Source organism: Mizuhopecten yessoensis, unplaced genomic scaffold (genome assembly GCF_002113885.1).
Source record: "Mizuhopecten yessoensis strain PY_sf001 unplaced genomic scaffold, ASM211388v2 scaffold8713, whole genome shotgun sequence".
NCBI classification, from domain to species: domain Eukaryota; kingdom Metazoa; phylum Mollusca; class Bivalvia; order Pectinida; family Pectinidae; genus Mizuhopecten; species Mizuhopecten yessoensis.
In genome coordinates, this window is record NW_018407684.1 from 128,324 (window position 1) to 145,202 (window position 16,879).

At 37.3% G+C, this 16,879-nt stretch overlaps 1 protein-coding gene across 1 annotated transcript in view; it reads left to right on the forward strand.

The window, feature by feature from the left end:
• LOC110456371 (chondroitin sulfate synthase 1-like) overlaps nt 1–3,908 on the forward strand; it is a 41,981-nt gene extending 38,073 nt beyond the window's left edge. Inside the window, exon 2 of the mRNA XM_021507067.1 lies at nt 149–3,908. Within this exon, the coding sequence (XP_021362742.1) occupies nt 149–1,711 (1,563 nt within the window). The 3' untranslated portion in view covers nt 1,712–3,908. The remainder of the gene's footprint in view (nt 1–148) is intronic.
• Nucleotides 3,909–16,879: the final 12,971 nt, after the last annotated feature.

Sequence of the window (16,879 nt, forward strand, 5' to 3'; positions counted from 1 at the left end):
AGTTACAGCTGTAGCGAGATATTCTGGTGCATGCACTGGAGCTCTTTGCCAAATAATGGTATAGAGAGAAAATAATTTCATTCCATGCCATTTTCGTCTAAACAGTTATTGTTGGATATTAATTTTGATTTAAACTTTTGTTTTGTAGATGCAGCAGTTGTTTTACCAGAACTACAAGGAAGAAATTGGGTCATTCCAGACAACATTAAAAGACAAGGCTGTCCGTGTGGCCTTGACCCTTCACTCTGTCAAGGATCCAAAGCAGCAATATCGCATTGCAAATTACCTTCGTTCGCTTCATATAGAGGACCTCCACCAAAAAGAGCTCAGCCTCCAAAGGGAGATAACTGTGGTTGACAGGATTACAGGTTTACATAAAGGAAGTAGTGTAATTAACAAACAAGGGTTGTCACCATCAGTGATGAAGTTTTCACCAAAATCAGCTGATGAGATTCTTTCGTGGGAATTTATTTCCAAGTCTGTTATTTCTCACCAAGATTCCAACCCTCGGCATGGTTTAACTCTTCCCATTAAAACAACGATGGAGGAAGTTATTATTCAAGTGATGCAAATGGTGAATAGAAATGCTTGTCGAAAAGGTCGGACGATAGACTTCAAAAGTCTGTGGTATGGCTACCATCGGGTAAGTCCTTTACATGGAGCCGATTATGTGCTGGATCTGTTGCTCACTTACAGAAAACACAAGGGACGGAAAATGACTGTGCCTGTTCGTAGACATGCTTATGTACAGCAGGTGTTCGGTGGTATAGAATCCATAGAAGATCCCTTTACCTCTCACAAACACTCGTATGAATCGGAGTTTGAATCGCCCTTTCTATTCAAAGACCTCGGTGCTGGAAGTGTCTATGAAACACTACCATCAAAAAATAAAATGGCCGAGACAATACATTTTATACTGCCCTTGTCGGGCCGCCTTCATATATTTGTGAGATTTTTAGAGAATTATGAGAAAACTTGTCTCAGAACTAAAGAAAATTGTCAGTTGCATGTGGTTCTGTTCAACAAAGACATGGAAGCCAGTGTTGTTGAGGACCTTGTTAACTTAGTGGGGAAGTACCAAAAACAATATGGGGGATCAAGTATAGAAGTGACATTTGCCGACGGTCCTTTTGCTCGTGCCAAAGCATTAGATATGGGAGCAGCCCAGTGTGAGAGCGATTCTTTACTGTTCTTCATTGATGTGGATATTAAGTTTAGTAGGGAGGCTCTGATGAGGATTCGTCTCAACACCAAGAAGGGTGTGCAGGTGTATTACCCTATAGTGTTTAGCCAGTTTGACCCCGTCCTTATATGCAATGAAACCCACCCTTCTTGTGAAGTGAATTGGCGAGACTTTTCTTCCGAAATGGGGTACTGGCGTAGCTTTGGCTACGGCATTGTGAGTTTGTACGGAAGTGACTTGTCGGCTGTGGGAGGATTTAACACCTCCATTCAGGGCTGGGGTAAGGAGGATGTGGATCTCTACTCCAAGTTCTGTGACAGCAACATTACCGTGTTCAGGTCTATAGACCCACACTTAGTTCATGCTTTCCATCCCATCATATGTGACACAAAGCTTGAGGAAGCCCAGTATCAGATGTGTCTGGGCTCTCGAGCTTCCAGCTATGCTCCTGTAAACAAGCTAGCAAACATTGTGTACAACCAGCCTAAGATTCTTAACAGAAACAAACCAGTGATGGGGCTTAGTTGATGTTTGCTATGCTTAGATACATCATCATCACTGTCATCATCAGCACTGTCATCATCCTCATCATCATCATCATCATCATCATCTACATTTACATCTACAAAATTACCACTGCCATTATGTATCATGAATGCCATGTCTGCAAATTTATGCCATTATCATTGTATTCATACGTTTTGTTTAATAGGTATTATTTTTACATGCAACAACATGCACCCTTGTATGCCTTATATGGTGAGAAGAGATTGACTTTTACGAACCTCAACGAAAACAAAATTTTCTAATTTTTTCTATTTTGTACAAATGTAAATTTGTGTATGGTCCTGTTTTTCAAGGAAATGAAAGTTGAACAATTTATACAAATTTATAGTTAGCCATAATTCAACAATTTACATACATTATAGGTATTTACAGTTCAATGTTTTATACACATTTTATAGGTAACACATCACAGTCACAAATCATGCCAAAGTTTAGAGTGAAATGTTCTGAAACTGATAGTGCCTTTGTATACAAGATGGAGAAAGAGTCATTTTAGAATGGAACGACATACTATTTACTGGTGCCTTTATTTCAATATGAAATATTAACAAGGGAACAATGAATATCATTCATGTACTTTTCATTAGTGTCTATTGTTTTCTGATATTGTATGGTTGAATTTCAAATTGGAAGAAGAGAGTGACTTTAATATATATACTATTTTTTTGTGCAGATAAGAGTTATCTCCCCTTAAATATTTGTCTTCACTGATGAGCGAGACAATTATTTTTGTTAACTGTTGATAATTATCACTGATAGATCTCAGTTAAGAGATAACATGATATACATATGCTATGATAAATCCCAGCATTCACTGATATTGGGACACCATTTCAACCTGAAGCCAGAGACATATATTCATGTGTCTGCAGAAACTGGTAAACTGGTTTGTTTTTCTTGTATTTCTGACACAAAACCACATTAAATCTTTAAACTGAAACATATATACGTTTTTTTAAGACCATTCATAGCTGTAGACTGTTTATTTGTGTTCATCCGTCTTAAGATATAAATGAAATTAAAATCGTAATTATGCAATATATAATTCTCACTGTACTCTACATGGCAGGACGGCAGAGTAATAATAAGCAGGTGATATAAAGCCCTGTGGAATACAGGTATATGTTCTAGATAAACTGAATAAGATAGGTTAAACTAGTACTCGGTTATACTGGAAATAAGCTTTCATTGTCAGAAGTGCATGAAAACAAAACCTGATTAAACTTTCCCCTGTCGAACATCGAGTACAATAAGTGTACATTAACATAAGGATTTAATTAGTTGTCTACAACACGTTGGTGTCCAGCACTGAAGTTGTTCTGAAGAAAATAAGAACCTGGCCATGTGAAGATGTATGTGTCTCTAAACAGACACTTTTATGATAAGTATGCATGTTTTATTACACATCAATTATACAGTCTGCCTGTCCGTGGAATCAGGGCCATAAATCAACAGTCGGAAACTTCCCCATAGGAACCTAGACAGACACAAAATGGTGCTACTACCATAGGTCACACCAGGAAGCTATACCTTCACGATTTATCTGGGTAAGCTGACATGTTCTCAAACTGTCACATGGTGCTGCTACCATAGGTCACATCAGGAAGCTATACCTTCACGATTTATCTGGGTAAGCTGACATGTTCTCAAACTGTCACAACCAGACCTTATTATATAATTTACAGGAAACTTCATTATAGTTTCCCTAGGTTCTACATGAGATTAAATTTGTATTTACATAACTGTATTAATATTTAAGGATACATTATCACTACACTTTTGATATATACCTTTACACAACCAATGAACTCTCTGAGTCAATTTTGCCATGGAAGAGTCAAAATATTTTTTTAATTTCGATTCTTGTTGGACATGCTTACTTGCCAAATTGATTAAATTGGCAGTATGATCTCTACAGTAACAATGCTATTGACATCATTTTCTGCGACTGTACATGTATGCTACTGTAACATTTAAAGACCATGTCTTAATTTGTTACCAAACGTGGCCAGTGTGTATCAACATGTGTACAGTAAAGTAGAAGAATGTCTGAGTTAGATTTTAACTAATTTGAAATTAAAAATAAAATGAACCTGTACAAGTGGTACTTTCACATGCATACAGAACTGTTTCATAAATAAATGATGCTTGCCAGCTCCACTTATCTCAGTGATTGATGTATTACATGTCCAGAATGCTGGTAGGTGAAGTTTATAGCACAAGCTTGTTTGCCCCTTGTGAACAGACACAACTTCTGATATGCTTTTATAGATTACTCCATATTTGAAGACTTAATTAAAAGTAATGAACTGCAGATGTTTGGTGTACAAAATGATGAAAAACTTTCCATCCGTATCATTTCTGTCTTCAATAAATAGTAAAAAATGTCTTTGTTCTTTACTGGAAGTGTATGTCATTAAGTACAACTAGTTAACTAGTTCTGATGTAATTACAAGCACCCATTAACTGCCTCACCAGCTTAATGAAAAGTTCAAACACATACTCAAAATGCATTTTTTTCAGGACAATTTGAAAATACAGTGTGTATTACACATTTTTTTGTATTTCTTGTTTGTAAACAGTAATTTGGAATACTTAAACATGAATATTATTGAGATTTTTTTTATGTTTTTGAAAAAATCCCAGGCAGATCAAAGATTTGCTAAGCTAATCAGGATCTAAACACGACTAAAAAGTATAATGATCCCTATTTGACAATAAATATATAAAAATGTAGAATGACAAAGTTTAAACTGTTTTGAACAAAAAGCATGATGCAGGAAATCTTCCTCAAATTCAAATATACAGAGACATGGCAAAACCCATTTTTATCCTGAAATAAAGGCCATGAGGACAAAGCCATATTCTCTGACATGAAATAGTGGGTGGGCTTATTGACAGGATAAGGAAGTAGCATGTGTTGGCTTTTCTACCAATTTGTGATCATGTGTATGGTTGGGCTTATTTCCAGGCATGGGCTTATAATATTGCAGGATTAATGCAGTATATTACAGGATTATATCATAATGTGGGGGGTTTATTAGGCTCCTCATAATGTGGGGGGGTTTATTAGGCTCCTCATAATGTGGGGGGTTTATTAGGCTCCTCATTTGCAGTAGTACAGGGATCCCTAACTTATATCATATAGGGATCCCTAACTTATATCATATAAGGATCCCTAACTTATATCATATAGGGATCCCTAACTTATATCATATAGGGATCCCTAACTTACATTATAAAGGGATCCCTAACTTATATTATAAAGGGATCCCTAACTTGTATTATAAAGGGATCCCTAACTTGTATTATAAAGGGATTATAATTCCATGCACACATTCTTTTGTTGCCCCTATTCCAAAGTCATGTGAATTTGATAGACTGCAGTAAACAGTTTGATTTAAGTTAACTATTAAATTTTCCATTAGAAAAGAACACTTGTTCTAACAATAACAAAGTGTTTTCACACGGAAATGTGCCAGTGTTTTCAGACAGAAATGTGCAAGTGGGTGTCAAAGTTCATGCACCACACACATTATACACATGTAGTCCCAGGATGACAAGTTTTGTTTGGCCTGACTCATCTGTAAGTAGGATGAGGGGCATTCACCGACCTTTGACCTTGGACTGCTGAAGTCAGGCTGGGGGTCATAGAGTGCAGTGAGCACTGTGTGGTACTGTGCCACCAGGAGTTGTCGTCTACTGGTAATACTGCCTATACCTGCTGGTAGTACCTAGTACTACTTATACCAACTGGTACCTGCTGGTAGTGCCTAGTACTACTTATACCACCTGGTACCTGCTGGTAGTATCTAGTCCTACCTATACCAGCTGGTACCTGCTGGTAGTACCTAGTACTACTTATACCAACTGGTACCTGCTGGTAGTACCTAGTCCTACCTATACCAACTGGTACCTCATGGTAGTATCTAGTACTACCTATACCAACTGGTACCTGCTGGTAGTACCTAGTACTACCTATACCAACTGGTACCTCATGGTAGTATCTAGTACTACCTATACCAACTGGTCCCTGCTGGTAGTATCTAGTACTACCTATACCTGCTGGTACCTGCTGGTAGTATCTTGTACTACCTATACCAATTGGCACCTGCTGGTAGTATCTAGTACTACCTATACCAACTGGTACCTGCCGGTAGAACCTAGTACTACCTATACCAGCTGGTACCTGCTGGTATTATCTAGTACTACCTATACCAACTGGTACCTCATGGTAGTATCTAGTACTACCTATACCAGCTGGTACCCGCTGGTAGTATCTAGTACTACCTATACCAATTGGTACCTGCTGGTAGTATCTAGTACTACCTCTACCAGCTGGTACCTGCTGGTAGTATCTAGTACTCCCTATCCCTGCTGGTACCTGCTGGTAGTATCTAGTACTCCCTATACCAGCTGGTACCTGCTGGTAGTATCTGGTACTACCTATACCAACTGGTACCTGCTGGAAGTATCTAGTACTACCTATACCAATTGGTACCTGCTGGTAGTATCTAGTACTACTTATACCAACTGGTACCTGCTGGTAGTACCTAGTACTACTTATACCAACTGGTACCTGCTGGTAGTACCTTGTACTACCTATACCAACTGGTACCTGCTGGAAGTATCTAGTACTACCTATACCAACTGGTAACTGCTGGTAGTATCTAGTACTACCTATACCAATTGGTACCTGCTGGTAGTATCTAGTACTACATATATCAGCTGGTACCTGCTGGTAGTATCTAGTACTCCCTATACCAGCTGGTACCTGCTGGTAGTACCTAGTACTACCTATACCAGCTGGTACCTGCTGGTATTATCTAGTACTACCTATACCAACTGGTACCTCATGGTAGTATCTAGTACTACCTATACCAGCTGGTACCTGCTGGTAGTATCTAGTTCTACCTATACCTGTTGGTACCTGCTGGTAGTATCTAGTACTACCTATACCAACTGGTACCTGCTGGTAGTACCGTTATCTAGTCCTTCCTGTACTGTCATATTGTGGTACAGGAATTTCAAAACGTAGTTAGCATATGTTGTCATTTCTGTATTGAATGTAAAATCCCATTTATTATTGTCTATATGACTACAGTAAAATAGTAATACATGTGTATGTACAAGTTCTGTTGAAAATTGCTTAGGATTGTTACTGGTAGATTTTGTTCAGCGATTTGGACTTGTAGCCTTAAAAACTGCTAGTTCTTGCATAGTGTCGCAGCTGCAAATGTAAGTTATGTGAAAAATTCCACTGAAACTGAGGCAGACCTGGCATGTCTGAATTGAATAAGGTGCCAAAGTTCTTGTTTTTCTACAAATGACAGCCATAAACAAACTTAGTGCTAATATGAAACATAGACATGATAATTATTAACCTAGCCGATATTACAGGCTAAGGACTGCTTCAAAGTTTTCTACCTTTTATTCAATATGCTGTCTGAAAACAATTATAATGACTTTTACCAAACATAAGGCTTTAATTTTTTTTATATTTAAATGGCATCAACGACAATAAACACCTTTGGTCCCAGGGGACCTTCAGCTGATAACGTTTATGTACAAGATATATGCATGTAGACATATAAGGTGGTATGTATTGGGCATTAGATATTGTGTTTTATAATAATAATTGGAGGTTCTTATATACCGCTTTATCACAACCTAGTACGTAGGTCGTCTCAAAGCGGTTCACAAATTATTATCCGTGGTTATAGGGCCTTTGCAACTAGCCAGTACATTTCTCAACTCCCTGGGGAGCATACAGCCGGAGCTGTCATTTCGACGCTAACAGCTAGCATTCAACAATTCTAGCACTGCCCAACCACATACTCATTTACAGCTGAGTAGACTGGAACAAGCGGACCCCCAACCCGCAACCCTTCGGTCACAAGCCCGGCATCCTGCCACTGGACTACCGTGCCTCCTATCCAACATGTACCTCTGTCACATAATTAATTACAGGCAGATCCCAAACACACACTGTAATGATATAATTGCGGGTATATGTTTTGTAAGCATGTTTTGTAAGCAACGAAACAATATCGTTTTTGAATATTCTGCTATGAAATCATTACAGGATTTTTTTAATGTAATTCTGTGATCACAGGTATATTTTGAAATTATGTAAAGGAACATGTGTATTTTGTATGTGATGTTTTACAAACGAGGATGATGTTTGCATGTCTATATAAATAGCTTTATTTAATATTTAATTTGCACATTTTCACAAATGAGAATTTTTTCATGACAGTTATGTGGTTCTTCTTAAATGTTTTTTTGTTCAGCACACTAGCAGTTGTGACCAGAGATTAGGGGATTGGTGTAATTGTGGAGTGGAACTACATTAGTATTAGATCCTTTGCTTCCTGTGTGGAATGGAACTTTATATAATGGAGCACTCTTTGTTTGATTCAGTGAAAATGACCGCTGAAATAGTGATCATTTCTATTTTTGGAGTGCTTGCACAACAAGATTTCCATTAACATGCATCACTTCTCAGGAACATTATACAGTATCACATTTATGCTGGACATTTTACTGACAAGATTCTGCTCTCTATTTCACAGTCAATATGTTTCTGTGAAAAATAGGTACAGTGAGTAACAGTATTTAATGATGTAAGACCATATTACAAAACATTAAAAACTGAATCTGGTAAATTACTATTATGTGAATCTGAAACAGAAAACGATAGATTGATAATAGTGTAGCTGGTGGACATTGATGTGTAACTAAGGATCTGTTGTATCCGTGTTGTGACCACTTCTGTGCGTTTTCTGTTGCTTGTTACTGTTTGGTATCTATGCTGTATGATACTGAATTCTGTGTGTTGTAGGATGCTGAATGTACACAGTTTTTTTTGCAATATTTGACTACACTGCCTTTCAGGGTCTTTACCAAACACTGTTGTAAATATTATCATACCACTATTTAACTTCACCAATGTGTGTTAGCTTAATGCTGGTTGTACTGCACACATGGTTTGGGAATGTACAGCTGTTGTTTTATAAATATGGATGTTTTTATTGTATAATTTTGGTGTCTATTTTTGTATCACTCCAAAGTAAATATAATCCACGTGAAGTTTATCTACTGAAGGTTCTATAGATTTACCTCCCCTTAAATAAGGGAATCAATGTCATACAAATACACTGTAGTTGAATTCAGTCTAGTCAATGTGATGTGAGGCTTGATTCAATATTTCTATCATGGGTGATGTTAATGTGAATGTTGCACTGTATGTAACTATGGCGATGTTTTATGGATGTGTAATACTGTATGTTACCAGGATGATGTTATATGAATGTGTAATACTGTATGTTACCATGATGATGTTATATGAATGTGTTACACTGTATGTTACCATGGTGATGTTATATGGATGTGTTACACTATATGTTACCATGTTGATGTTATATGGATGTGTAATACTGTATGTTACCATGATGATGTTATATGAATGTGTTACACTGTATGTTACCATGGGGATGTTATATACATGTGTAATACTGTATGTTACCATGGTGATGTTATATACATGTGTTATGCTGTATGTTACTCTGGTGATGTTATATATGAATGTGTAATACTGTATGTTACCATGGTGATGTTATATGAATGTGTTACACTGTATGTTACCATGGTGATGTTATATGAATGTGTTACATTATATGTTACTATGGTGATGTTATATGGATGTGTAATACTGTATGTTATATGAATGAGGTACACTGTATGTTACCATGGTGATGTTATATACATGTGTAATACTGTATGTTATATGAATGTGTTACACTGTATGTTACCATGGTGATGTTATATGAATGTGTTACACTGTATGTTACCATGATGATGTTATATACATGTGTAATACTGTATGTTTCCATGGTGATGTTATATGAATGTGTTACACTGTATGTTACCATGGTGATGTTATATACATGTGTAATACTGTATGTTACTATGGTGATGTTATATGAATGTGTTACACTGTATGTTGTCATAGTTTGGGTGATGTTTCTACTCCAGTCTGTTTTGTATGTGATGTCCAGTGCCAGCGTGAAATCCATATAATGTTTACATGTACTGCTGATGTGAGTTTTGTTTTTCCACTGAACATGATGAAGTATTTTTTATGTATATTAAATTAAAATCTTTTTCGAAATCCATGTTTAGTTTTATAACAGATTATCACACTAACACTACAAGATATATACAAAGTTTTAATAGCAATCTAAGGCATTGAGAGAGAACTAATAGATACCTAGAGAAAAGTGTCTCTGTGTATTGCTATATTTGTACTATGTAGTGCATAACAGATCGGACCTTCATAGCCATTAAAATGCCTCAAGTACATAAACAAGTTATCAAAATACACCTTATGGAAATCCCATCAAAGCAAAATACTTAACGACAATACATATATCCAAAGATATGTCCTTTACGGTTTTTATCCATCTGTGTGTCCATAGAGGGTGGAAAGTCTGGTCATCTTGATGTTATCTCAAGTGGTATCTTGATAAAAACAATTTTCTTAATTACAAAATATAAATAGTTCCCGGTTGTTACCTTAAATGTTCTAAAATCATAACAAAACCAATTATACCGGTAATACTCAGTTTTTGTTTGACCAAAAAGATTATATATTCAGATTTTTACTGCTTTATTCAGTCTGTTTATAAATTAGCGCTTTCAGCCATGAAAAAAAATATCTGATAAATGTATAAGGACATTTCATCTTGGTCATTGGTGTGTTAGATACCTCCTCCACCCCTTTCCACCGTCTATTCCCACCTGTAGTGTTTACTCTGTCATCAGTTGACATATCTCCTAGACTCCTGTGTCCCCAGTAAAATTCTTTTCGGTTGTTTTGTCTGTCTCTAAAATAATATCACACAATGGGACAACTGCTTCAGGTTACCTTCCTACCAGATCTTAAATCTTTTCCTTTTTAGGGCTAGGTAAATGCTCAACGAAAATTTGAGCATGGTCTCCCAGGGTCTCAAAACTTTAATTATGAAGAACGTCAGTTTAACATATTTAACTATATCACTAAATAGCATGCTTTCTTATTCCACTTTATAATGAGTCCAGAGTTTCTGATCAATATTTACCTGAGTAGATTATATAGAAATGTTTTCTACAAACTGTTCCTTGAGTAGGTTATATATACATTAAGTGATTTCTACTAATCTTTCCAAAGTCGATTATGTGCCAACGATTTCTACAAATATTCCCCTCAGTAGATTACTAAATAAGTGAGGATACACAAATGATATAGGTAAAATCTGTTGTGTAGAGTTAGATGTTCCCTAAACAATTTCTTGCCAGCAATGAAGCGTCATTACAACTAAGAGTGTTCTGCTGTATAAGGTACCATGTGACACGGATATGGTATTTGGTTATGTCCGATAGAATAGTAACGTTGTCTTATGTACATGTAGTACAGAATGTGCCATAAAGCAGACATATACCTACACTGTGTTACTATGGATAGGCCTGTATTTGGTATAAAGACCACCCCTTTGACTGTTGTTTGTGGTAAAACTATAAAATATGGTCTATTGTGGAAAAAAGCCTAATAGCCATTTTACTTCCCAATGACCATCCCCTGGCCTAAGCAGATCCCCAATGGTAAGACTGGTCCACTGGGCTGGACCAGGCCCTCAGTTGACTGAGCTTTACCTAGGTACACTGCTGGACCCGGCCCCCAGTTGACTTGAGCTTTACCTAGGTACACTGCTGGACCAGACCCCCAGTTGACTGAGCTTTACCTAGGTACACTGCTGGACCAGGCCCCCAGTTGACTGAGCTTTACTTAGGTATACTGCTGGACCAGGCCCCCAGTTGACTGAGCTTTACCTAGGTATACTGCTGGACCAGGCCCCCAGTTGACTGAGCTTTACCTAGGTATACTGCAGTAGATACAGTGTAAGAAAGGTTCTGGCAGGTGTAAGTACTTAAGTGTGCATCACTTAATAAGTAGGCGTGATTCTGATTTTATCTACAGTAACTTTTACATAGGAACTAAATGAGAAACATATTCATGAAATCATTTACATGTGAGGTTTTTAAACTTAATGCCTCGTATCTGTTACAAAACTGTGCAATAGAGACCTGTTCCAGTACACTAGATATGTATCAGTGGGTGATTCCATCTCTAAATGTGTATCTACAAAATGAGCAGTCTAGACAACCATATTTATTCAAACATTTTAAGGTGCAATTTTAATTTTAGTTTAAAAACATTCAAAGTATAGAATTTAACTAGAAACAATGGTTTAGGGTAAGAATTTATTATCATACAGGTCTTGTAAAACTGACAGTACCTAAACTTAGATTTACAGGTTTTTAATCTTTATCTTAAAAACATGTAAATTAATAGTTATTCCCCCAACTTTTAACGATGACACTGGTCTATATTGTGGAAATGATACAAATAAGTACTGAATTTGGTATGGGTTAATATGATCAGGTCGATCCTACTTCACTGACCCTAATTTTACCTCATGCAATAGTGTAAGTGTTGTTAGGGGTGCTCCCCTCCGACACAGGTGTCTAGTTTATACATAAGGTATCTAATTACAACACACCTGCTTTCAATTAGTATACGGTGATATATCATTTCTATGCTATATGCATGCATGTAATATTAAATCACTTATGTTTTTGAAATACTTAAAAAGAAATTTAGAATATGATTCATGTATTTTATTCATGGGTATTTGAACTTTGTAACCATTACTGGTTTGGAATGTCTGTAACACCATTATGAACAGAATGTTTTTCTATTTATAGAAAAAGGGATTAAACTTCACACGGTAAATGTACTTGTAAATCATCTTAAAATATAGAGGAATTTTCAGTTCATGATTGCCTATCCACCCTCTACCATCAGATTGGGGGGTATGACACATGTGTGACTACCAGTTCCCACCCTCAAACCACCTATCAGGCTTTTCAGGGCCTTCTCCACCATTTACCACCAGATTGGGGGGTATGACATGTGTGACTACCGGTACCCACCCTCAAACCACTTATCAGGCTTTTCAGGGCCTTCTTCACCATTTACCACCAGATTGGGTGGTATGACATGTGTGACTACCGGTACCCACCCTCAAACCACTTATCAGGCTTTTCAGGGCCTTCTTCACCATTTACCACCAGATTGGGGCTTTTTGTAGGTACCAGAATCATTTAACAATAAATACCTACCCTCAAACCACTTCTCAAGGTCTTAAACCAACAACTACTGACATGACTTATGTGTTTCACTTAAAACCTCAAATTTGGGCTCCCATGATCTTGTACAGTTTTAACCCCTCCTCATCAGCCAGCAAAGTTGGGCTTCCATACAGTTATTTACACCCTCCAACATTACCTTCACTGAAACAATACAAGTGTTCTTATAATGACAGACAAGTGGACAGACTAGGTGGAGATATTACCGATACCATTACAGACAAGTGGACAGACTAGGTGGAGATATTACCGATACCAACAGGATTATATTGAGAAATGATATTCTATATGATCAACCTTGAAGAGGCTAAGACTATAAGTATAATGTTCTCATCTGCCCCTACATTATGAATGGCTAATGTATTGGAGATGGTCTCACACACTTACTAACCTGTACAATAGATAGACTAATTCTATTGAGGGCTAGTGAAGGAGTTCCCTGGTACAAGCTGTACTAGGACACTGTATAAGCAGGAAGGGGCCCTCAGCTGTCACTCCAGCTATTATCTCAACACAAACAGTCTCTTAATATGGTCAGCAGTAAGCATTGACCATGGTCAGTACAATGTCCAAACATCCACAGGCTAAATTGGTCGGGATCTAGTGTATCTTGACACAGGATGTGACTCCTATGTTGATCTCTTGACACCTCCTCCTGGTCCCACTTCTATACATGTTTATCTGATCCCTCCTCCACACATTTTGACCTTGACCCAACCTCTACTTACTGACCTTGACCCAACCTCTATACATATTGACCTCTGACCCCACCTCTATATATGTTGACCCTAACTCTGGTGATACATGTATTTGTTGACCCCTTCCTTTGACACATGATCTTAGCTATCCCACTGATGTACCTAGCTATTCTAGTCTATTATTACCAGGTGCTGCAATCGTGGCTGAATGTTACACCTATATTGTAATCACATATTAGCCTTTGTTCTACTACCCATTGTACCCACTTGTTTGCCTTCACCCTTGTGTTATAACTTGCCTCTTGTACCGAGTACTTTAATTTTGAGACCATGTGTTGGCCTACGAAACTACAAAGAGATTATCCCTGCAGGTGCCTAGTAGGATTACTCTAGTGTCAACAGGTTTAACATTCATCGAAATACAAACACTCCTGTTTTAATTATCCTACAGATTATACTGACATGTGTACGTTGACAAACTGCTGGTACAGGATTAATATATATATTAAATCTTGTCTTTATGATGCCAATAAATATACATTACCTGATCAGTACCAATGATCTTATCTTAGTCACATATTCATAAAGAGGCTCAGGAGATAATAGAAGGTAATGTGTTTCTATTAACTTGAAAGCCGCATGCATAAAGAAGTCTTGGAGATAAACATGGGGATGGGAATATTAAAACCTGTGTTAATTCTTGTCTAGACAACTGTGAAGCTACAAGTACCATTTAGCTGGTATCGAGTTAACATTCATATCTGAATATCTCGGGTACAATATATGTATTATGTAACTTGTACATTTTACCTTTGACATAATCAGACAAAAGTAAAAGTTTATTGATCAGAGCAAACAAACAAAATTTCTACAAATATTTCCCCACCATTGAAAAATTTAATTTCGTATTTTAATGCGAGCGAGTGTATCAAATTTTCTAGATTTTTGATTTTTCACTGATGAGATAACGCATGTAATAATTTCGGTACATTTTGATTTAATTCAGTACCAAATGAAAAATGTATAAAGAAACATGAGATCATTTTGTTTATAAATGTTGAAAATTATAGTTGTTTATAATTTTAATGTTTGATCAAATGACCAGAACTAGCATGTCAGTGTTCGCAGTAAACGTTTCGTGGTTTGTACTTGTAGATTTAAGTGTTGAGCTGTTCTAGAGTCTGTGTATATGAGAAGAGTATAATTGTTTTATAGTGTCGGCTTCATTATGGTGTCCCTATATATACGGTAGCATGGCCAACAGCAATGTTTTATAGTTTCAGCCTCATTATGGTGTCCCTATATATACGGTAGGTACTTGTAGATTTAAGTGTTGAGCTGTTCTAGAGTCTGTGTATATGAGAAGAGTATAATTGTTTTATAGTGTCGGCTTCATTATGGTGTCCCTATATATACGTTAGCATGGCCAACAGCAATGTTTTATGGTGTCGGCCTCACTATGGTGTCCCTATATATACGTTAGCATGGCCAACAGCAATGTTTTATGGTGTCGGCCTCACTATGGTGTCCCTATATATACGGTAGCCTGGCCAACAGCAATGTTTTATGGTGTCGGCCTCACTATGGTGTCCCTATATATACGGTAGCATGGCCAACAGCAATGTTTTATAGTGTCAGCATCATTATGGTGTCCCTATTTATACGGTAGCATGGCCAACAGCAATGTTTTATAGTGTCAGCCTCATTATGGTGTCCCTATATATACGGTAGCATGGCCAACAGCAATGTTTTATAGTGTCAGCATCATTATGGTGTCCCTATATATACGGTAGCATGGCCAACAGCAATGTTTTATAGTGTCAGCATCATTATGGTGTCCCTATATATACGGTAGCATGGCCAACAGCAATGTTTTATAGTGTCAGCATCATTATGGTGTCCCTATATATACGGTAGCATGGCCAACAGCAATGTTTTATAGTGTCAGCATCATTATGGTGTCCCTATATATACGGTAGCATGGCCAACAGCAATGTTTTATAGTGTCAGCATCATTATGGTGTCCCTATATATACGGTAGCATGGCCAACAGCAATGTTTTATAGTGTCAGCATCATTATGGTGTCCCTATATATACGGTAGCATGGCCAACAGCAATGTTTTATAGTGTCAGCATCATTATGGTGTCCCTATATATACGGTAGCATGGCCAACAGCAATGTTTTATAGTGTCAGCATCATTATGGTGTCCCTATATATACGGTAGCATGGCCAACAGCAATGTTTTATAGTGTCAGCATCATTATGGTGTCCCTATATATACGGTAGCATGGCCAACAGCAATGTTTTATAGTGTCAGCATCATTATGGTGTCCCTATATATACGGTAGCATGGCCAACAGCAATGTTTTATAGTGTCAGCATCATTATGGTGTCCCTATATATACGGTAGCATGGCCAACAGCAATGTTTTATAGTGTCAGCATCATTATGGTGTCCCTATATATACGGTAGCATGGCCAACAGCAATGTTTTATAGTGTCAGGACCATTATGGTGTCCCTATATATACGGTAGCATGGCCAACAGCAATGTTTTATAGTGTCAGCATCATTATGGTGTCCCTATATATACGGTAGCATGGCCAACAGCAATGTTTTATAGTGTCAGGACCATTATGGTGTCCCTATATATACGGTAGCATGGCCAACAGCAATGTTTTATAGTGTCAGGACCATTATGGTGTCCCTATATATACGGTAGCATGGCCAACAGCAATGTTTTATAGTGTCAGGACCATTATGGTGTCCCTATATATACGCTAGCATGGCCAACAGCAATGTTTTATAGTGTCAGGACCATTATGGTGTCCCTATATATACGGTAGCATGGCCAACAGCAATGTTTTATAGTGTCAGGACCATTATGGTGTCCCTATATATACGCTAGCATGGCCAACAGCAATGTTTTATAGTGTCAGGACCATTATGGTGTCCCTATATATACGCTAGCATGGCCAACAGCAATGCAAGAATCACCATTTGTCACAACAAGCATGATAGCTTAATAAGTCAAATAAAATTTATTTATTTATTTGCTTGTTTTCGTCTTCTTTGATACTGTATAGCACTCAATTTTGGAGGTTCATTTTGTTATTTTGTTTGGTTTGTTTTTGTTTTACGTCCTATTAACAGCTATGGTCATTTAAGGACATGTCAGGT